The sequence below is a fragment of the Erythrolamprus reginae genome, chromosome 1, assembly GCF_031021105.1.
Source record: "Erythrolamprus reginae isolate rEryReg1 chromosome 1, rEryReg1.hap1, whole genome shotgun sequence".
NCBI lineage: Eukaryota > Metazoa > Chordata > Lepidosauria > Squamata > Dipsadidae > Erythrolamprus > Erythrolamprus reginae.
Window position 1 is genome coordinate 270,187,487 of NC_091950.1, and position 23,266 is coordinate 270,210,752.

Sequence of the window (23,266 nt, forward strand, 5' to 3'; positions counted from 1 at the left end):
ACTAAAATAGAAATGATTGAAATTGAACCAAATATATGGGCAGTCCGCAATCCAATAATAATGAAATGGAAAGGACAAAGAAAGAGACCAAGATGGACATTGAACCAGAGAGTAGTAAATGAAAAAAAACACACGTTTAAATTCATATGGAAAAAGAACTGACTTTCTTTTTTAAAGAAAATAAGAAAGAATAACTCCTTACAAAATTTATGGGATATTTGTAAAGCATATGTAATGACATAAATATACTATATTATGTATAATATAGTAATTAGTTTCCACAGAGTTGGCCTTCTCCGGGTCCCGTCGACTAAACAATGTCGTTTGGCAGGTCCCAGGGGAAGAGCCTTCTCTGTGGCGGCCCCGACCCTCTGGAACCAGCTCCCCCCTGAGATTAGGATTGCCCCCACCCTGCTTGCCTTTCGTAAACTCCTTAAAACCCACCTCTGCCGTCAGGCATGGGGGAACTGAGATAACTTCCCCAGGCTTATACTGTTTATATATGGTATGTTGTGTGCATTTTTTTAAATTATGGGTTTTTAGTTTTAATTATTAGATTTGTATTGTACATTGTTTTTTCTATCACTGTTGTGAGCCGCCCCGAGTCTACGGGGAGGGGTGGCATACAAATTTAATAAATAAAATAAAAAATAAAATAAATGACATATATGGCAAAACAGAAGAAACAAAAGATACAAAAAGAGATGGAGGAAGAATATAAAAGATTGGAAAAAGATTTGCAAAAAAATCCACAAAATAAAACACTTAAAAATAAAATGACTCTAAAGAAACAAAATAAACATTAAGGGTCGCAACATCCGAGAACTGGGTGGCAGCGATTATTTTATTAAGGTGTGGGTTCAAACGGATATCCCGGGGGGGATAGCCGGTCCCGCAATTCCTGGAGGTCCCCCAGGCACTCAGATAACAATGAATTGGTACCAGCAGAGCTGCCACGCTGTGGAAGAAAAGCCTCCTTTGAACTTGAATGCTTGCAAAATGGCTTCTGAGGCTTGAACGATCAAGCGGCTGGAAGAAAGGCTACGGCCGCAAAGGTGGCAAGCCAACCGCTGCCTAAACGTCCAAAGGGCTTGTCGGCTTTAAAGGAATTGGCCGAATTGAAAAAAATAAACTTGATTCTAGAATTCCAGGAATGGTTTTACTAGAGATGAAACTGCAAAGATGACTGTTTCAGATCTGACTGAGTCGGAAACTGGGGCATACTCAGAAACAAGGAGGAGTGGCCGGGGGGGGGGGACATATACTCAGTAACTGGGCAGATCAGACTGTAGCAACCCATACCTGGACTATTTTGCACCCTTACTGGAGAATGAAGAAAATTTTGGATTGCGCTGAAATGAACAGATTAATACTAACAATAAAAGATAAAGAGGACTTATTGTATTTTACAAGATTTGAGGTAAGTTTTATAGATGGTTAGAAATGAATATAAATAAAGAAGTTGGAATATAACTGAATGGCGTAACCCAGATGTAACACTTGAAAGAGATGAGGGGGGGGGGAAAGGGGAGAAAATCTTAAATTCAAACACATAAAGGTAAATGAAATAGATTAAAGGAATACATATGGAATAAAATATGAAAAAATGTAAGACTGCATAAAAGAATCCAAGGTTGCTGGAATACTATCCCAGAAAAATGGAAAAGGTACAGCAAAGGAAGAAAGAAGGGAAGAGGGGAGTAAGAAGAAAGAAAGAAAGAAAGAAAGAGAAGGAAAGAAGAGTAGAGGAGAAAGGATGGGGAAGTAGGTTTAGAAAGACTAAGGGAAAGTCAAAAGAAAGGAAGGGCTATATGCGATGGGAAGGGAGGATGGTAAAAAAGCAACCTTGAACTAACAAAGCAATAAGCTAAATATAGAATATATGTTTAAAGATTTTGTAAAAGAATGAAATGAGAAATGAGATGATAAATATGTGAAAATGTCTGCATGAGAAAAAAAAAACTTTTTCAAAAAAGAAAATAAAAGAAGATCCAACCTAGAACGGAGGAGAAATTTCCTGATAATGGGAACAATTAACCATTTAATCAATGGAATGGCTTGCCTCCAAAAGTTGTGGATGCTCCATCACTGGAGCCTTTTAAGAAGAAACAGGACAACCATTCGCTGGCTGGGGACTTCTGGGAGTTGAGGTCCGGGTACCTTCGGGTTGCCAAGGTTGGGAAACACTGCAATGGATCTTACTCCAATAGGAGTGACGAGTCTCAGGGATGAGCAAATGCCACTCAAAACAGAACACCAGTAATTTTAAGGGCACGAAGGAGAGATTCCTTGCATAGGTGTATGTGTATGTGTGTGTCGTGATCCTGAGCCACTAAAAACCCCGCTCGAATTGAGTGGGAAGTATGTTTGTGAATCCGTGCAGGTGTGAATTGCCATGGGACAATCTATTACTGTATTATATGTTTTTAGGCGCGTTTGCTAGTTTGTGAACCGAATCCTTGGTCCCGTGAATGAAGCTTGCTTGTCACAAAGCAGAAGGAGTGAGCTCAACGGGGAATTCTGCAAAAAAAAAAACCCAACCCTGCTTGGGAAGGCAGTTGGGCTAGAAGACCTCCAAAGTCCTCTCCAACTCTGTTATTCTTACGCTGACAGTACTTTTGAGGATTTAAGATTATGTATGTTAAGGTAAAATGTACTACATGGGCATGGCAATATTGCACTACCTCTTGTTGTATTTTCTTCTTCAGCCCCTAAGCAACAGCTTGCAAATTTTTCTGATCTTTTTTATTCTTTTCATATAATTTATCAAATATGGGAAATTTGACCTTGACCTATTGAACTATCACCACTAATTTACAAATCTTACACTGATTATTTTGAGGGTTGCCTCAATGAGCATGCTTTTCAATCTTTTTTAAAAACAGTTTTTATATAAATATAATAAAGTGTGTCTCTGAATAAAAATATATTCAACAATAAAATGATTTCACTCACCACAATGGGACAGATTGTGGCTAGCTGATCATAAAGGTATCTTGCTTCAAAAATGCTGCAGGCTTGGAATGTTACCTGTATAATAAACAAAAATCTGTTTTTATTTATTAAAATGTTTATATTAAATATTATTTAATATTACATTAAAAGTGCATGCCAATGTTATTGCACTTTCCGGAAATTATAAAAAATTGCTCCACTGAATTTCTATCTGAAAGACTGTTTCTTTCCTGCAGACCTGGGATCGTACAGTGGGAATGAATTTTTCTTCCTTCCAGAATCTCGTTGCTACTAGGCATAATGAACACTACCATATGCACTCTTTGCTTTTCAACACAGTTACAGATTTCATTTTGGAAGGAAAGATAAGCACAGGAATTCCACCACTGCTTTTCCTTCTTCCTCCAAAACAAAAAGGATCTAGGCAGACTCACTCAAGAGTTCAGTTCCAAATGGTAGTCCTTTTCTTGTGAAAACTGGGACCAGAATTTCCACTGCTAAGCAAGTGGTTGTTAAGTGAGTCATGTTCAACTTACGACTTTTTTATCATGGTTGTTAAGCAAACCACTGCAGCTGTTAAGTGAATCATTCAGTTGTTAAACAAACCTGGCTTCTACAATTCATTTTGCTGGCAATCACATTACCCTGTGGTGGTGCAACTGTTGTGAATACATGACAGTTGCTAAGCACCCCAATTTTGATCAACTAACCATGGGGATGCTGCAACAGACATAAGTGCAACAACGGGTTGTAAGGCACTTTTATCAGTGCTGTTGTAACTTTGAATGGTGACTAAACAAATGCTTGCGGGCTGAGGACTATATGTATTTAAATTTATAGAGCAAAATGTTGCCTTTTTAAAGCTATATGTTGAACATTTTCACATATTTTGCAAGACCTGTTCTGATATGTCATTTTTCCTTTAACTCATCTAATGGTACTGACATGCAATCTTCACATCAGACATCTTATTCTTCCTCACCATAAATACCAAGATGTGTCATTTTGGTATCAATCTTTCACTTGAGAATTTATTTTACAATTTTGATGTGCACTTTTAAATATATCAGTGTTCCTCGTGATCTTTCATTTTGCTTTACATTGTACAATCCTCTACTTTTCTTTCATTCCAATTTATTTAAATACTATTACATTTAATTATTTTATTATTTTATTTATTTGCTTTGCGGTATCTTATTTTTGCAACTCACTGCCTTCAAATGTTTTTAAGAATTCACTCACATTATTCAATGTAATTTTAAAAAATCTTCTCTACTACACTATAATTTTTCAATCTCCTTTGTTATGAATTCTTCCTTGTGTCTCTATTAGATGATAAACTTGTAGAATAATGACTAACCTTGTATTATGTGCTGTCTACTACTGATCTATCAATTGTTACAAAACATTAACAATTACAACAGCTTGGCATGGTGCTTGAATTATTATTTCTGGAAATGAGGAAACTGCAATGAACAGCAGGGAAAAATACATTCCTGTAATATATATAAACTGGCTACAGAATATGTAACTGAAAAATTCAAATAGCTGTTATGGAAACAACACAAAACCAAAAGACAGCAGTAAAAATACTTAGGCGTGTACTTAATTCAGTGAGTTTACCTGAAGGCAACAATTGCCCATGCCAAATCCCATGGCATCCATATATACATGATCGGGCTTAGCTGCTCTTGCTGCTTCACCATCATCACTAGGAAATGTTTCTATAAACGGTGATGGAGTATTCTTGTCCTTAAATACTGAATAAGACATTTGACAAAAGATTAAGGTCCTGGATTCTCAAAAAGTGAATTTTTTTTAAAAAAAATAGCAGTAAATTGCTTTTTTCACTTACTTGGTACATTTATAACAACTTTTTCACCTCTTCTATGTCGAATATTTCTTGTTAAAGTACTAAAAAGATAAAAATGTAAAGATCTGAGATGTTGTCTCAAAACAAACATTTTTCAATAGTTTTAGAACTTTTTAGACTAATACAATGTTCCCTCGATTTTCGCGGGTTCGAACTTCGCAAAAAGTCTATACCACGTTTTTTCAAAAATATTAATTAAAAAATAATTTGCTGTTTTCCCCGCCCGATGATGTCATATGTCATCACCAAACTTTCGTCCGCCTTTAATAAATATTTTTTTAATAAACTTTAATAAATAAACATGGTGAGTAATAATCTAAATGGTTGCTAAGAAATGGGAAATGATAATTTAGGGGTTTAAAGTGTTAAGGGAAGGCTTGTGATACTGTTCATAGCCAAAAATAGTGTATTTACTTCCGCATCTCTACTTCGCGGAAATTCGACTTTCGCGGGCGGTCTCAGAACGCATCCCCCGCGAGAATCGAGGGAACACTATATTTGGTTTATGTGTTTCCTAGCCTACTATGCTGATTAAAAATTATTTGCATTCAGTGAATTATATGAAACATCGACGCTATCTGGATACAGAGAGTTATGAGAAATAATGTCATAAGAGAGGGTACTTATTTGTTTATATTGCAAGGTAACAATTACAGGTAATCCGCCACATGATAACAACTGAGTTCAACATTTCTGTTGCTAAGTGAAACATTTGTTAAAAGTATTTTGCCCTATTTTATGACTTTTCTTGCCATAGTTATTAAGTAAATCACTGAAGTTATTAAATTAGTAATAGTTAAGTGAATCTGGCTTCCTATTAACTTTGCTTTTAAGAAGGTTGCAAAAAGTGATCACGTGACCCACATTGAAACTGTCATAAATATGAGTCAGTAGCTAAGCATCTGAATTTTGATCATGTGATCAAGGGAATGCTGCAATAGTTGTAAGTGTAAAAAATGGTCATAAGTCACTTTTTTCAATGCAATTTTCTAGGCAATTTGTCCTATGCCCTATCTGCTTCCACCTGCCTCACAGAGTAGAGATTAGAGAGAAAGGAATTGCAAGAGAGTAAGCAGAATAATTAATAATAATAATAATAATAATAATAATAATAATAATAATAATATATTAGATTTGTATGCCGCCCCTCTCCAAAGACTCGAGGCGTCTCACAACAACAATAAAACAATACAGAAACAAATCTAATAATTAAAACTGTAGCTAAAACCCATTATCTTAAAAACAATCAATACTACACAATCATAACCACTCACAACTTTAATGGTCAGAAAGGGGGATATATTAGTTGCCCCATGCCTGGCGACATAGATAGGTCTTCAGGCTCTTGTGAAAGGTGAGGAGGGTAAGAGCAGTTCAAATCTCCAGGGGGAGTTGATTCCAGAGGGCCAGGGCCGCCACAGAGAAGGCTCTTCCCCTAGGCCCCACCAGACAACATTGTTTGGTCCACGGGACCTGGAGAAGGCCAACTCTGTGGGACCTGGTTGGCTGCTGGGATTTATGCAGCAGAAGGCGGTCCCGTAAACATTCTGGTCCGATGCCATGTAGGGCTTTATAGGTCATCACCAACACTCTGAATAGTGTCCGGAAACTAATCGGCAATCAATGTAGGCTGCGGAGTGTTGACGAAATATGGGATATTTGTTTGTAGAGGTATTCTAGGCCAGCCTTGAGAAAGATTGTCTTTGCTAACTTTATGGAGAGAATCCTTCTCTACAATATAGAAGCAATCTTTCTCAAAATTGGCCAGGAATAAGAAGTCAGCCAGTCAGTCGGTCCTTTTCCTGGTCAGTCTTCATAAAGCAGTTGCCTTTCTAGACTTGAGGATCATTGCCTTTGTCAGCTTTCTATATATTCCTTACATTGGCTGGACATATCTGCTAGCAGATGCAGTGAAAGGTAACTGGACTAGACCTAATGGGGCAGCCCTCCCCCACCCATGAGGGGAAGTGGAAATAGGGACGCCAACGTGGCTGAGGCCTTCTAGCCTATGGTGGGGAAGCAACTGCAGTGCTTCTGCAATTGTAAGGTTGATTACCCTGTGTTGTGATTCCGTCTGAGGCTCCTCAGGGAACGGCTGAACCTCTGCTGGCTCCATGCTCAGAGGGGGAGGATGAGGAACAGGAGGAGGAGGAGGAGGCCCAGGCAGACGGGGAGGAGGAATATCAGGCCGAGGGAGAGGGAGAACAGCCTGAGTCCCCCGGGGTGGAGCTCTCCCCAGCAAGCAGCCTGGAGTCCTTGGATGAAAATGCACAAGCCATCATCGATCTCAGGCAGAGAAGAGCAGCACAACGAAGGGGACAATTAGCCAGGTATTTCCAGCCCTAAATAGGCAACAGCTGGGTTTGGGTGTGGTTCTCCCCAGAAAGGCTGAAAAGGCAGACCCACCCTTCCTGTATTGTGGAGTATTATCTTTGGGAGTCCTGGGACCTGGCTGTGATCTTTGGCGTTTCTGACTCTGGCTTGTGGCCCTGAAGGCTGAAACCTTGGGGAGAAAGGCGTGGGTCTTATTCTCTACAGTGGTGTGTGTGCCAGCAAGAAGTCTGCTGTATTGTCTGGCCGTCATGACTCTGCTGTGAAGCCTCATAGCCTGCCTGTTGGGAAGAACAGGTTTTTCTCTGTGTTTGTTTTTCCAACTATAAAGTGCCTTTGCTTTTACCAGTGTGTCTGGCTGCTTTTTCCAGTTGGTGTTGAAGTCTGGGGGCACCCAGACAGAACACCCTGTTAACTACCCAAAATTTGATCATGTGACTGCAGAGGCGGTGGATTAAATCAGGATGGATAAAAATTGATTAATAAAATAAAATAATTTTATTTAAATTTAAATCATTTTTTATTTTTATTAAATTTATGTTAATAAAATGCTATTGGAGTAAAAATCTATCTAAAGATAGTTTTCTATTTAAGATACATTAATAATTTAGTTTATTTAGTTTATTCAGCATGAAATGGAGCTTATTTATGTAGCATGTGGCTGTATATTCTGTAATATTGGGACTTTGGTGAGTCAACAGCAGGTCAGAGAAGGAGCTGCTGTGGGACAGATGCTCCTTTAAAAATTATGATTTAAATGAAGTTGACTTAGATCAAATCCACCCTGGTTGTAATGGTTTGAACTTTGAGTAGACAAGATAGCTCTGAATCTCTTCTAAAATAGCATTGCCTATGGAATTAATATTATAAAGGATGGGAGATTTGGCAGCCTATTAAAAGCATTGATAAAACTAAAATTGTATCTATAAAAAAAGCAACTACATTTAACATGAGTGGTGAACCTCATACCAAATTTAAATTTGGATTATGATTATGAATTAGCACATCTTACACCATCCACATTTTAAATACATCTGTATTTCTATTCAAAACGTACTTACCTAAATCTGGGATGTTTGTTTATAGCCTCATCTGGGAAGAAAAGAGACTTTGAGGCTCCCATCTCAACAGGTGTTGGATGATACTCTGGTATCGTAAATCCCAGACAACCTAATCTACAAATTCAATGAAATCAAGATCTCTAGTTGACAAAGATTCATTTAGTAAAGTTATATTAGAAATATTCCAAAACAAAAGTAAAATCAGAGTTTATTAAGAATAGTATTTATGTGGTTTGGCACAACTCTTCTATAGACAGTAATCAAAACAGCTACAGGCACTCAGTTTGGGGCGAGTTTCGTGAATGAGCAAGCCAGTGAGTCGAATGAGCCGAATGAGCCGGACTGCATTGGAGGAGGACGCTCTTGAAAACAATGTGACCAGCCAGGCAGACCCGGGACGCCGAGCAGCTGTACGGTGGGTGCGCTCGGCGCTGGAGGAGACCTGGTGGACAGAGGACCGACCATTGCGATAGGAGACAGGAGGACTGGTAGACCAAGGTCTGGTGGTGGGAGAGTCATGCAGAGGCTGTATTCTATGACTTGGGGCCAGGAGATTCAGAGATGCACCCCAACACCAGCGGAAGCATTGACAGATATCCGGAGCGACGTACGAGACTGGAGAGGGACCGTGAAGATGGGAGAGGCAAAAAGAATGTGATACAGCTGGATGAACAGTATACCTTGGACATGGACACCCTCCTCCCTATTCTGGGGAGGGGGAGAGAGATATTGAATGATCCTTGACTTTGAATAACCTTGATTCTGCCCCTGAGAACTTGGCACTTTGAGAAACTTGGCACTTCTGAGAAACTTGGCACTTTGAGAAACTTGGCACTTTGGGAAACTTGGCACTTTTGAAAACTTTAGCACTTTTATTAGTTGCCGGATTTCCCAAATGAATTGAATTATTCACTATTACCTATATTTGTATTTTCTGCATTTTTTATTTATTTTTATTTTTTATTTTTATTCAGTTTTAATGGTGTTTTAATATTAATACTTCTAATTTTCTAATATATTTTTATATTTTTATATTAATTTATTAACTTAATTAATCTATTTTTAATCAATGGGGGGGTTAACTGATGGATAACTGGGGTGGGTGCAATAATGTGTATGGGATGAATGATTGGTATGAGTGGGATGGTTGGAGTGGGTGGGGTTATGCCAGGGATAGTATGAATGGGAATAGTATGAATGATATATTTGGGCCACTTGACGCCGGAGAGGCGGGAGGGGAAGAGGCACCGATCTCTGGGGTGGCAGAGGGTCGGAATATCCCGGTGTTGCTGGGGAGAGGTAGATATGGCGGGAGCCACGGAGTTAGCCGTTCCAGGGGAACGAGGGATCGCTGTCTAATAACTATTCCTTGTTCCGGCTCCGTGAGCTCAACCCAGGGCACTGGTGATGAGTGTAACTCTGGCCCTGGGCTCAGGTTGCTGCTGCTCAATGCCAGGTCGGTGGTAAATAAAGCTCTCCTCATCCGGGATCTGATCCTGGATGAGGAGGCCGACCTGGCATGTGTAACTGAAACCTGGCTGGGCCCGGAGGGAGGAGTTCCTCTCTCGGAAATCTGCCCAGCTGGGTTTCAGATATGGCATCAACCTCGACCCCAGGGAAGGGGGGGAGGAGTAGCCATTATAGCCAGGGAGAGCCTTTGCCTGCGTAGGCTCGTTGCTCCGGAGATTGCGGGTTGCGAGTCCCTCCTTGTGAAGTTGGACTTAGGGGTTCAGGTGGGCTTGCTTCTCACGTACCTGCCTCCCAGCTGCGTGTCAAAAGCCCTGCCTGTGCTGCTCGAGGAGGTAGCCGGGCTGGCGGTGGAGTTCCCCGGACTTATTGTCCTGGGGGACTTCAACCTGCCGTCGCTCGGCGAAACCTCTGGGTTGGCACAGGAGTTCATGGCCACCATGACAGCCATGGACCTGACTCAAGTAGTACAGGGTCCGACTCACGAGGGAGGGCACGCACCTGACATGGTATTCCTTTCCGAGCAATTGAGTAAGGGTCTGAGACTAAGGGGCTTAGAAGCATTGCCTTTGTCATGGTCAGACCATTTCCTACTACAGCTTGACTTGCTGGCTCCAATCCTTCCTCGCAGGGAGGCGGAACCAATTAAGATGTTCCGCCCCAGACGCCTGATGGACCCAGAGGGCTTTCAGACGGCGCTTGGGGTTATTCCAGAGGCACTCGTCCAGTTCGGCGGAGTCTCTTGCGGAGGCGTGGAACAAGGCTGCAGCGGAGGCTCTTGACCGGATTGCGCCTTTGCGACCTCTCCGTGGCGCTAGACCCCGTAGAGCTCCATGGTTCAACGAGGAGCTCCGGGAGTTGAAACGCCAGAAGAGACGTCTAGAGAAGCGATGGAGGAAGAGTAGGTCTGAATCTGATCGAACACTTGTAAGAGCTTTTATTAAGACTTACAAAGTGGCGCTCAAGGCGGCAAGTTGCGCGTACCATGCCGCCTTGATTGCATCAGCGGAATCCCGCCCGGCCACTCTGTTTTGGGTGACCCGCTCCCTTCTCAACCAGGGGGGAGTTGGGGAGCCCTTGCAGAGCAGTGCCGAGGATTTTAACACGTTTTTCGCTGATAAAATCGCTCAGATCCGGGCCGACCTCGACTCCAATTGGAAAACAGAGTTGACTGACGAGTCAGTCGAGGTGACTGGGGCACGTACTTGTCCACCTGTCTGGGAAGAGTTTGATCTGGTGACACCTGATGAAGTGGACAAGGCCATTGGAGCTGTGAGTTCCGCCACCTGTTTACTGGATCCGTGTCCCTCCCGGCTGGTCTTGGCCAGCAGGGAGGTGACACGGAGCTGGGTCCAGGAGATTACCAATGCTTCCTTGGGGAGGGGAGTTTTTCCAACACTCTATAAAGAGGCGCTCATGCGCCCCCTCCTCAAGAAGCCTTCCCTGGACCCAGCCGTACTTAATAACTATCGTCCAGTCTCCAACCTTCCCTTTATGGGGAAGGTTGCTGAGAAGGTGGTGACACTCCAGCTCCAGCGGTCCAGACTCAAACTCAACCCGGATAAGACGGAGTGGCTGTGGGTTTTGCCTCCCAAGGACAATCCCATCTGTCCGTCCATTACCCTGGGGGGGGAATCATTGACCCCCATCGGAGAGGGTCCGCAACTTGGGCGTCCTCCTCGATCCACAGCTCACATTAGAGAACCATCTTTCAGCTGTGGCGAGGGGGGGCGTTTGCCCAGGTTCGCCTGGTGCACCAGTTGCGGCCCTATCTGGACCGGGACTCATTGCTCACAGTCACTCATGCCCTCATCACCTCGAGGTTCGACTACTGTAATGCTCTCTACATGGGGCTACCTTTGAAAAGTGTTCGGAAACTTCAGATCGTGCAGAATGCAGCTGCGAGAGCGGTCATGGGCTTACCTAGGTATGCCCATGTTTCACCATCACTCCGCAGTCTGCATTGGCTGCCGATCAATTTCCGGTCACAATTCAAAGTGTTGGTTAAAGCCCTTCATGGCACTGGACCAGAATATCTCCGAGACCGCCTTCTGCCGCACGAATCCCAGCGACCGATTAGGTCCCACAGAGTGGGCCTTCTCCGGGTCCCGTCAACTAAACAATGTCGGTTGGCGGGCCCCAGGGGAAGAGCCTTCTCTGTGGCGGCCCCGACTCTCTGGAACCAACTCCCCCCAGAGATTAGAACTGCTCCTACTCTCCCTGCCTTCTGTAAACTCCTTAAAACCCATCTTTGTCGTCAGGCATGGGGGAACTGAAACACCTCCCCCGGGCATGTACAATTTATGCATGGTATGTTTGTGTGTGTGTGTTTGTTAGTAAAATGGGGTTCTTTTTTAAATATTTTAAATTATATTTGGATTTGTTATGAATTGTTGTGTCGTGCTGTGAGCCGCCCCGAGTCTGCGGAGAGGGGCGGCATACAAATCTAAATAATAAATAAATAAATAAATGCACATTTTAGCTAACCAATTAACATAGGTTAGTCTTGTTTCTGCCAAAAATCCCCCAAACGACAACAACAAAAAACCTCTGATCCAAAAAAGGTAAAAAAGAATACCAAATATGTTTCTACGTAGAGAAGCATGCAGTGGTTCTCAATTTTCTCTTTACCACGGTCTAAAGACCTTTTGTGGCCACAGACTTTGGCCATGGACCCCCAAGATTTAACTCAAGATTTAAATCATAACATTTCCTCAAGCCTTCACAGACCCTGTGACATCACAGTCCCTCAAGGGTTTGTGGACCACAGGTTGAGAACCACTGTTCTAGCGTATTAAGTATTAAATGTCACACATCAAACTAAACATTAGGATGTATTGTACTGTTTTCCATTACTGGAAATATCCTGTTTAAAAAAGGCCCATAAATTCTCAATAGTATTTATTTATTTATTAGATTAGATTTATTATAGGGTTAGATCAGGTGAGGAAGGGAGCCATGTTCTTTCAACTTTAAGACCTTTACTAGCAAGCTACACAATGGATACTTTGATGCATTCAATGGAGCATTGTCCTGCATAAAAACCATGGTCTTCTTGGAAGATGAAGAATTTTTCTTGTACCACTGCTTGAAAAAAGTGTCTCGTAAAAACTGACAGTAAGTTTGGGAGATGATTTTGAGTCCACCTTCAAACCGAAAGGGTTCAACTAGTTCACTTTTAATAATACCACCTCATACCCCACATCCTTCTCGCTGGGGTGTGGCTTTTAACAGAGAAATTCCAGGGTCCATTACGTTGCTCAGATGAGATAAGGTTCTTACACTGGAATGCAGTCTTTGCCTTTTGTCAAACAAGTTTTCATTGAAGCGAAAAAACTATATTTTGGTTAGATTCATCCACAGAACATTCTTCCAATAACCTTTTGATTTGCTTGGATCATTTTACTCAGGAATAAACAAAGTTTAATACTTTGATTCATTTGCTTAGGACTTGTATGGAGGACAGATCAAGTTTTAGGATATATTTATGCAGAAATATTGAAAATTCACACAGGTTCACAAACTTTTAAGCACTGCTGCAGATTTTACTAAGTAGCAGTGATTTTAAATGGGAAATACTTTATGGTGAATCTTCCTCTTTTTAAAATAGCTTTAATACTGCCACTTTCTTCTGAGTCATGGCCATCTGAAACCACTATATTTTCAAGTTCTTAGAAAAATGGAATCTAACCTTGGAAATGAAGTGACGGTGCAAACAGCTTCATCTTTTTTTAGTACTGAAGCAGCTTCCTGGCGTCGCTTCCTCATGTTGTCCTGTACAGTGTTAAATTCGGACATTGTTCCTCCATATGGCTGCCCAGGAGTCCCTTCGATCATGTAGCTTCCATACTCTGGTCTCCATAATGTTGGATGGCTGAAAAATCAAATGAAAACTGAAAGTATTTTCTATAACAAAGTATACTTACATAGCATGCAACTGTAATTTAGCTTTTAACTCTGAAACATGCAAGAAAAGTTATAAACCTCGACTCAGGATGGGGATGGCTTAATCTAGTACCTTAATTTACTTAGACCAGGGATCCCCAACCAGTGGGCCATGAGGGGATTGCAGCCAGGCTGTGGAAATGGCCGGCAAGCACCCACCCACACTCGTGTAAGTAGTGGACGAGCATGCGCACGCGCATTCTATTTGCATGAGTAGCAGGAAGCCGGGGTGGCGCAGCAGGTAGAGTGCTGTACTGCAGGCCAGTGAAGCTGACTGTAGATCTGTAGGTCAGCGGCTCAAATCTCATCACCGGCTCAAGGTTGACTCAGCCGTCCATCCTTCCGAGGTGGGTAAAATAAGGACTCAGATTGTGGGGGCAATAAGCTGGCTCTGTTAAAAAAGTGCTATTGCTAACATGATGTAAACCGCCCTGAGTCTAAGGAGCCGCCCTGAGTCTAAGGAGAAGGGCAGCATAAAAATCGAATGAATGAATGAATGAATGAATAAATGTACATCACTCACACAAATGGAGCTGTGCATGTGCTGAAACATCTCCTCTCCCTGCCAGTCCAAAAAACCCAGAAACATTGGGGGACTCTGGGTAAGAATGTGTTTTATGATTAATAGGGATTCCAACTTTTTGGGATATTGTATATTGTGTAAGTACATCAGCACTATACCATCAGTGGTTCATTGCTACCAGTTCGCCCTCATTCGAGTGAATCGGTAGCAATGGCAGCAAGAGGCTCTGCCCGCCCACCCGGACATAATCACGGACAATCTGCGCATGCAGGCGCGCACATCTCCAAACTGGTAGCAAAAGTAAGTGAAACCCATTACTGTATACCAGTGTTTCCCAACCTTGGCAACTTGAAGATATCTGGACTTCAACTCCCAGAATTCCCCAGCCAGCATTCGCTGGCTGGGGAATTCTAGGAGTTGAAGTCCAAATATCTTCAAGTTGCCAAGGTTGGGAAACACTGCTGTATACCATACGTAATTAATATTTTGGTCAACAAAACAAATGAAGACATTAAAAAATATAAGCTGGGATAAAATACAAATTGTATTTTGCCCATTCCTCAAATACAAAAGTAAATATTTTAATAATTAAATATTAATTAAATAAATTAGAAACATGCCACAGCATTGCTGCAAATTGAAAGCACTTTCAGGTTACATGCAAACAAGTATGATTTATGAAAATGCATTCCCCATTCTTTAGAAAATGAGAGCCAATTCGGTGAAGTGGTTAAAAAACCAGTTACAGCTGAGAGACAGCAAATTTTGGCCTTCATTAGCCAGCTAGACAACTTTGCAGCCAGACTTTCATGGCAATGGCAAACTACTTCAAAAAACATTGCTGTAAAAACTCCAGACCTGTCCAGACAGCAGCCAAGAGTGACTTGTAATAGACAGATAGATTGAAATACATGCCAATTAATAACCTGGCTAAATTTCAGCATGCATTTTTATGAGCTGGTGTTACTTACTTTGGATTTATTCTTTCACCTTTTTCTTGTAAAGTTTGAAGTACTTCTTCTCCAGTTAGTAACAACTGTGCTCTCTTATTTTTATGGTCAAAAGCTACCATCATATATTCTACCTAAAAGGCAACAAAAGTTCAAAATATAATTTTTAGCTCATTAAACAGAAAACACTAAGTTCACAAATTGGTGACCTGAGGAATTATAATTTTTAAAAGCAGACTTTGTGGTAAGGTTTTCTAAATGAGGATATTTACAAATACAAACTTTATTTTTGCATGTCATGCGGCACATTTTACAAGTCCTTTTTGCCCACAATGTATCAGTAAAGTGTAATAATTATTCAGCAGTTGCACAGTGGTTTCCTTAGCATGGTTTTGATCAAGGATAAAAGCCTGCCTAAGCTTCTCTTTCAATCCATTCTACTTAAATTTATCTCAAGATTTTGTTGTCATAAATTTTCACTTTTAAGACTGCAGCTACTCACAATATAGAAGGCAAATAAAGAGTATAGAAAACTCCAGCATTCAGCATTACAAACATAGCAAAACATCCCAATAAAAATTCATCCTAGTACTTCTTTTAATCAAAAGCATTTAAATGAGGCTATTAAAAAGGTATGTATATTATATTTTAACAATACAAAATGTCTTAGGAAATATAAATCATTGGTATATACCTTTCAATACAATTGTATATCAAACTTGCTGACCCAGCCTGCTTTTTTCTGCTGACTTCATGGGAATGACAAAGCTATATTCTTATCAACCTTTCCAACATGCATTTTTTCCCCAATGTGGTCCTTGTACAGAGTAACAGGACATTATTCTGTACCAATTTGACCTAAACAGAATTTAGCTGTTATTCTAGTCTATGCTAGCAACCACATCCAGTCACCTTGCCCAAGTTCAAAACAGAACTGTATAGTGTTCCCTCGCTTTTCGCAGGGGATGCGTTCCGAGACCGCCCACGAAAGTTGAATTTCCGCGAAGTATAGATGCGGAAGTAAATACACTATTTTTGGCTATGAACAGTATCACAAGCCTTCCCTTAAACCCCTAAATTGCAATTTTCCATTCCCTTAGCAACCATTCAGATTACAGTATTCCCTCGATTTCTGCGGGGATGTGTTCCGAGACCGCCCGCGAAAGTCGAATTTCCGCGAAGTAGAGATGTGGAAGTAAATACACCATTTTTGGCTATGGACAGTATCACAAGCCTTCCCTTAACACTTTAAACCCCTAAATTACCATTTCGCATTCCCTTAACAACCATTTACTCACCATTATTACTAGTACTCACCATTGAATAAGACACTTAGTGATCCTGATATTTATAAACATAATTATTTATTAACAATAATTATTTTTTTGTTATTTATTTGCAAAAATTATTAGTTTGGCGATGACATATGACGTCATTGGGCGGGGAAAACCGTGGTATAGGGAAAAAACGCAAAGTATTTTTTTAATTCATATTTTTTGAAAAACTGTGGCATAGGCTATTCGTGAAGTTTGAACCCGCGAAAATCGAGGGAACACTGTACATCACTTCTGAAATATCTAACTGAATTATTTTGATTGCATTTTAGCAAAATAATGAGAAAATGAGTATTCCCAGGCATTTTGAATAAAGCAAAGAACTTATCTTTGGTTATAACAAGAAGCATTCAATTTCTTTACTCAGTCAGTAGAGAGCCACTGCTTCTAAAAGTACTTCTTCCAAAAAAGCAGGGAAGAAAGGAGTAGCTATTAGCAGCATTAATGTGGTTGGTGAATTCTTCAGTTAAAAATCTTAAGCTTTTCTATAAAAGCTAATGTGCATTAACTTTTCAGCTTGTTTCTGTAACTTTTAATGTCTAGCTGTATCAATTTTTGTAGCACTAAACAGAGATTTACAGAAGGAAATGAAGTGAAAAAGATGGTTGCTTCTAGTCTCCTACATATTGTTATAATTTTAATGTATGTATTTATGCTATTAAAACTGCTTTTAAATTCTCTTGTTACCTTTTATTTCTGTTCAGCAAACAGAATGGAGGAAAAACTCAGCATTATGAATATTAACAATGCACATGTTAACAGTAATCTGCAAATACTGCTTGCTTTAACTAGAATGTTATTCCCAGATCATCTGAAACCGGGATTTTTATTTTTTCAGGACATAGCCTGTAATTACTACTTGAAAACAATACATTCATTGAGTTTCATTAGAATGCATAATGTATATTTTGAATTTGAATAATGAAAAAACCTTGGGGGGGGGGAGGTAGAAGCCAATGGGGGATGCAATTGATAAGGAAACTAAGTACAAAAAACAAGTAACTGTTGGTCCAGACACAAACATGAAATAGAATTCATAATATTTGAAAATCTGCAAAGTAGCATAAAAATGAAAGATCTTAGAAACCCGACATTAGTTTATTATTGGATACAAAACACTAAAATACACTGAAATTGATTTTGAAGGGACTTTGTAAGATATTAAATCCAATTCCCTGATTAGTGTTAGCATCTAAATTAAAGCATTTCCAGCAAACCAGTACTTAACTGGAGGCATTCAACAAAGGAGAAAAGTCAGAATACTGATCATGAATTTCAGCAAAAGTTTGTACATTTATATGTACAAACTTTTGCTGAAGTTTGAAACATAGGAAGAAGTTAAAGAAAATGGGCTAAAAGGTTTGTTTATAATACAGATGTATACAGGGAATGGAAAAACATGTGATTAAAAGGGTAAAAGTTTGTACTGTGTTGATACAAAATATTTTTTTAATAAAATGTTTTGTTGGCACACGATACCAGAAAAATTATCTGGAACGTATAGAAGTGCTTAAATCTATGTTGGAAATGTGAATAATATGAACGGATGTTTTATCATGTCTGGTAGACATGTAAAAAGCTATAAAAGAATAGGATCCAGATATATACTTTGATACAGAGGATTCAATTGAAGCCAGAATTTTTCCTTTTAAGGTTATAAATAAACATGAACAAACAGAAAAGAAGCCATGGAAGATTATTTCCATGAAATAATCATATGATCATAGAAGTGAGATGACTTTATGCAGAAAGATATAAAGACTCAAAGCTATTCACTATAGAAGAATGGTTGGTGACGTTGACTAATTTTGCTGAAATGGATAAATTAACTTAATAAATATGAAATATAAATACATTTCTTTGATTAGAGAAAATATATAAAGTTGTACCTCTACTTAAGAACGCTTCTACTTAAGAACCTTTCTAGATAAGAACCGGGTGTTCAAGATTTTTTTGCCTCTTCTTAAGAGCCATTTTTGACTTAAGAACCTGAGCCCGGAAAAATTTCCCAGGAAATTTGAGAGCGGCACGAAGGCCTGGCCAGTTTTCTGCCATTCCCTCTTTAATCCCGGCCGTCTCGGGCTTTTCTGGGCTGCCAGAGGAGCCTTTCGGTGGTACTTAAGGAGGCTTTGGCAGTCCAGAGTGAACGAAGCATTTTCCTTTCTTTGGGCGCTTGGAGAGGGAATAAGCCTCTGCTAACACCCAGAGAAAAGAAAAGCTCCCTTCACTCTGGGCAGCGACTATCCTCCTCCTCTTCTTCCTCCTACTCACCCCACCCAAATTCCAAGCTTTTATTTCTTTCTTAATGGGTTTGCACGCATTATTTGCTTTTACATTGATTCCTATAGGAAAAATTGCTTCTACTTACAAACTTTTCTACTTAAGAACCTGGTCACGGAATGAATTAAGTTCTTAAGTAGAGGTGCCACTGTATATATTAATTGGTGACTGGAAGCTTCGCATTGACTTTTTGCATAAAATAAATTTTAATTTAGGGGTTTTGATTATTAGGCGGGACGGATTATAGAAAGAAGAGCAATCCGATATAATTTAAGATTAACTATTGACTTTTTAAAATACAAATATTTCAGCAAACAACTCCTTAGGCCGCATTTGTGCATTTCTGCAAACATGATGCGCAATCAAGGTTTTAATGTCAATAGACAATGTTTTGTCAACAGATAATATGTATCAAGCAAGTCTTTCGGGCAATTTCAAAAGACAAATAGAGCACAAATTCTAGTTAAATAAAACACTTACATTTTCTTCATATTGGCAGATAATGAGAACAAAACTTGATTGTGGTGAAGCAGTTCGTTTGTCTTATCAACTTGCTGAAAGTTTGATTATGCAGAGTGTTTATCAGGGGTCCTTGGTGTGTTGATTGCATATAGCAGTGGTGGTGAACCTTTTAGACACCGAGTGCCCAAACTGCATGCACGCGTATGCCCAAACTGAAAGGTGTGTGTATGTGTGAATGTGTGCATGAGTGGAGTACTTTTGTGCATGCTCAGCACTCAAAGACCACCTGGCTGGCGGGAGGCGGACCCAGCAGCTGATGAAAGAAACGCCACAGAGTTCTGACCTGAGGCAACTGTGCGCGTTCCAGAAGAGAAGGTTCTGTGTGCCACCCCTGGGACATGTGCCATAGTTTCGCCATCAAAACCATGTAGTATCAATTTGTAGATCAGAGAGAGCACTACCAGTAAAAGATCCTAAAACTCTCCCCCCCCCCCACTTAGAATAGTTTTTACATTAAGCTTGAATTTCAGATTACTAACATAAATTTGTCTTGTATTAAAAAACAAACACGATGCATCTAATCTAGTGAAAGCTTATATAGCGGAAGAGAAATCAGTAATCTTAATACCAAAAAATTGCATTGTTATATTTTCTCACAGTACAGTACAGCAAACTAAGGATTAACAAAAGCAAAAATTTCAAGCATGAGAAAGAAGATTTTTTAAAACTACAGATTGAATCGAATGATACCACTCAGATTATTATTTTACCAGTAAAACCACTTTATTATAGAAGAGCATTACAGAAAAATATTATCTGTGACATTTATTTGAATATGTATAAAAGTATAAGAACTTTAACAGCAACTCCACAAAGAAGGAGTCAACCTATTCTCCAAAGCACCCGAGGGTAGAACAAGAAGCAATGGGTGGAAACTAAAAACGAGAGAAGTAATTTAGAACTAAGGAGAAATTTCTTGACAATCAGAACGATTGATCAGTAGAACAACTTGCCTCCAGAAGTTGTGAATGCCCCAACACTGGAAGTTTTTAAGCAGATGTTGGATAACCATCTGTCTGAAGTAGTGTAGGGTTTCCTGCCTAAGCAGGGGGTTGGACTAGAAGACCTCCAAGGTCCCTTCCAACTCTGTTGTTGTTATTATTTAACTCTACACACAGTTTCAACATTCATAGATGCTGATCTTTTATACTAGTTTAAGAATATGTATATGTCTGTCCACCAATTTCCATAAATCTTAAAATTTAACTCTAGGTTTTTTTATTTTTGTATATAATCTGCATTTTCTTTCCAATAAAATAAAACACAAAATACTGAGGTTTTGGTATCTTAAAATCACAATATATGATATGTTATACTAAAAGCATTAATAGAAGAAGTTAAGTAAGCCCGTTATTTAAATACATTTTAATATCAGAAGGATCTAAGTCAGATGTCTGTTAACAAAAGTGATAATATGAATTGAGTACAACTTGAATACTATTTATTAAAGGTAGAAAAAATATATTAAAAGCAGAATGTGTGTCAGTAGTTCATTTTTGTTTGGAAACGTAACTCATACTGCCCTACAGATTAAAATTTGTCTTTATAATTTTTTTGTTTATTTTATTAAAATTATCCAGTCATAATTAAAAACAAGTTTCAGTAGTTTATATTAAATACACTTTCCTGTATTATATACACTTTCCTGTATTATATTAAATACACTTTCCTGGGGGTCAGCTCTATCAAAAACAGTGGGTCCTGTCTCTGAATAACTTGAATGAACATAATCTGTACAGACTTCAAATTCATCCCTAAGAAATTTTAAGTTTCAATTTAGCATGTTTCAAATACAGCAGAAATAAGCATAGGAAATTAGGAGACCTAACCTAGGCCACTTTTCTATCGCAGAAGCTAGATATACAATTATACTTGTATTGATAGTTTTAATCACGTTAAGACCTGTCCAATATTGTTAACTTGGATTACAAAAACTGATACGTCCTTTTATTTCTATCTCCGGGCTAAAATACATGTTTTAACAATCTGAAAGATCTTTCTTTGTGAGGCAAGTTAGGATGTATGTAAGGAATCTGTTCAAACATACCCCTTTCATAATTGCTCTCGTGCCAGCAGAGCAGCTAACAAACCAGGAAATCTCCCTTGGTATTTAATTACAACTACCAGACGTGATCTTTAAAAATCTGGGTAATCACTAGACGTGAAAAAAGTGATAAATAAACCATTTAATGCAGGGTTGAAATCCAGCAGGTTCTGACAGATTCTGGATAACGGGTAGCGGAAAGATCCTCGGTGCTGCAGTGGTTAGAGTGCAGTACTGCAAGCTACTTCTGATAATCACCGGCAGCCAGCAGTTTGGCAGATTGAATCTCAGTAGGGTCAAAGTTGACTCAGCCTTCCATCCTTCCAAGATCGGTAAAATGAAGACCCAGATTGTTAGGAGCAATATGCTTGCTCTCTGTAAACCACTGTAAAGCACTGTGAAACGGTATATACATCTAAATGCTATAAATACTATAAATTTTAAGTAGTTGGGAGGACTGGCAAATACCACCTTTGGCTGGCCCCAGAGTGGGTTTGGGAATGGAGATTTTGCAATATCTTCCTCCCAGGAGTCGGGAGGGAATGGGGATTTTGCAGTATCCTTCCCCTGCTACGTGCACCAAGCCACGCCCACCAAGCCACACCCACAAAACTGGTAGTAAAAGAAAAATTGGATTTCACCACTGATTTAATGATCAACCAGAGTTTTTCAGATCTGATTTGGTAACATCAGCTTAATATTACATGTGGATTCCTAGCTCTCTTAATATAAAAAAGTCATAAGTTAGAGGGAGGTTTTTTCCCTTGATACTTCATTCCTTACAAAAGAAACAAGACAGATGTATTACTTAGCAAATCACAAATGGATGTTTCATACTTAGATTTGTTCCAGGCAAGAAAACTAAGAGAAACAATAAAATATGGTCTCTTGATGAAAGGTTATAGCTGGTTGGTGGAGTATATGCTTTGCAAAAAGATAGTCAGAGTTTATATTCCAGATATCTACAGATAATAAGAAAAATATTAAAAAAAACTACTAGCAAGTAAGTTTATTCTAATGAGGCATGGGGATGTATGAATTTTCACCTACTTTTTATGAATGCATGTTTATGAATGCAGCCTACTTAAAACTGAACCCATCAGTATTTATAAATGTTAAATTTGTAGTTTAATTACCTGATTTATCTTTATTACAAAAATATTTATGGCCTTTTTTTAAATGGAAAAACCTTTTACAGGCATTCATCTTCAATGTTTGTGATATACCATGCCCCTAGGCATCACAAGTCTGGAGTTGTCTTCTGAAATCTTTTTATTACAATACATAGAGCAATTATCATAACTCTAACGTACAAAATAGTATGAATAATTTTTAAACTATATATGAATAAATCTTTTGAAATGATTCTAAGATTTATTTCCATATGTAATACAATCTTGGAATATTTTCAGACTGATAGAGTTGTAAAAAATAAGCTTTTCTCAGTATTAGCACACAACCTATATTTCAATATCAGAGTTTGTAAATTGACAGTTAAAAATCTTTGAGAATAAACGAAAAAAAGATTTCAGGAAAAGGAGTTTTGAAACTCCTCTTTGGTATCAATTTGGATAAAAGATTCAGGGAGGCTTTGCTCAAGATTTTATTCAAAGGTCACAATCAAAGTATACTGGTAATGCATCTGAAGGTTTCTCTTCAAGTCAGTATGACTTTAACTTAAGATAATTTGATGGGACAAATTGTTATTTTCATATATTATGTCTATTACATAAATGTAATTCAAGCAGAAAGTTTTCATTCTTGGAAAGTCTCATTTTCACAATGAAATAAATTATTTGGGCATAAATAACTAATTATATATAAAAAAGAGGTCAGCAATTAGTTCTTTTTAAAATTTCTTTATTGTTTTCAAAAATATTTCTCACATGATTAGTTAGTTCTTGCTGTTATTTTACTTAATCTACACACAACTCTAAGTTTTGGGTAAATTTTTTACAGAGTATTTAGAAATGATTTACGG

At 39.0% G+C, this 23,266-nt stretch overlaps 1 protein-coding gene across 1 annotated transcript in view; it reads right to left on the reverse strand.

Annotated features, from left to right (window-relative positions):
- GCLC (glutamate-cysteine ligase catalytic subunit) overlaps positions 1–23,266 on the reverse strand; it is a 47,420-nt gene that overhangs the window by 21,942 nt on the left and 2,212 nt on the right. The window contains exons 2-7 of the mRNA XM_070732998.1: positions 15,127–15,239; positions 13,379–13,561; positions 8,221–8,334; positions 4,811–4,869; positions 4,579–4,715; positions 2,956–3,030 (exon numbers count right to left, since the gene is read on the reverse strand). Of these exons, the coding sequence (XP_070589099.1) occupies positions 2,956–3,030; positions 4,579–4,715; positions 4,811–4,869; positions 8,221–8,334; positions 13,379–13,561; positions 15,127–15,239 (681 nt within the window). The remainder of the gene's footprint in view (positions 1–2,955; positions 3,031–4,578; positions 4,716–4,810; positions 4,870–8,220; positions 8,335–13,378; positions 13,562–15,126; positions 15,240–23,266) is intronic.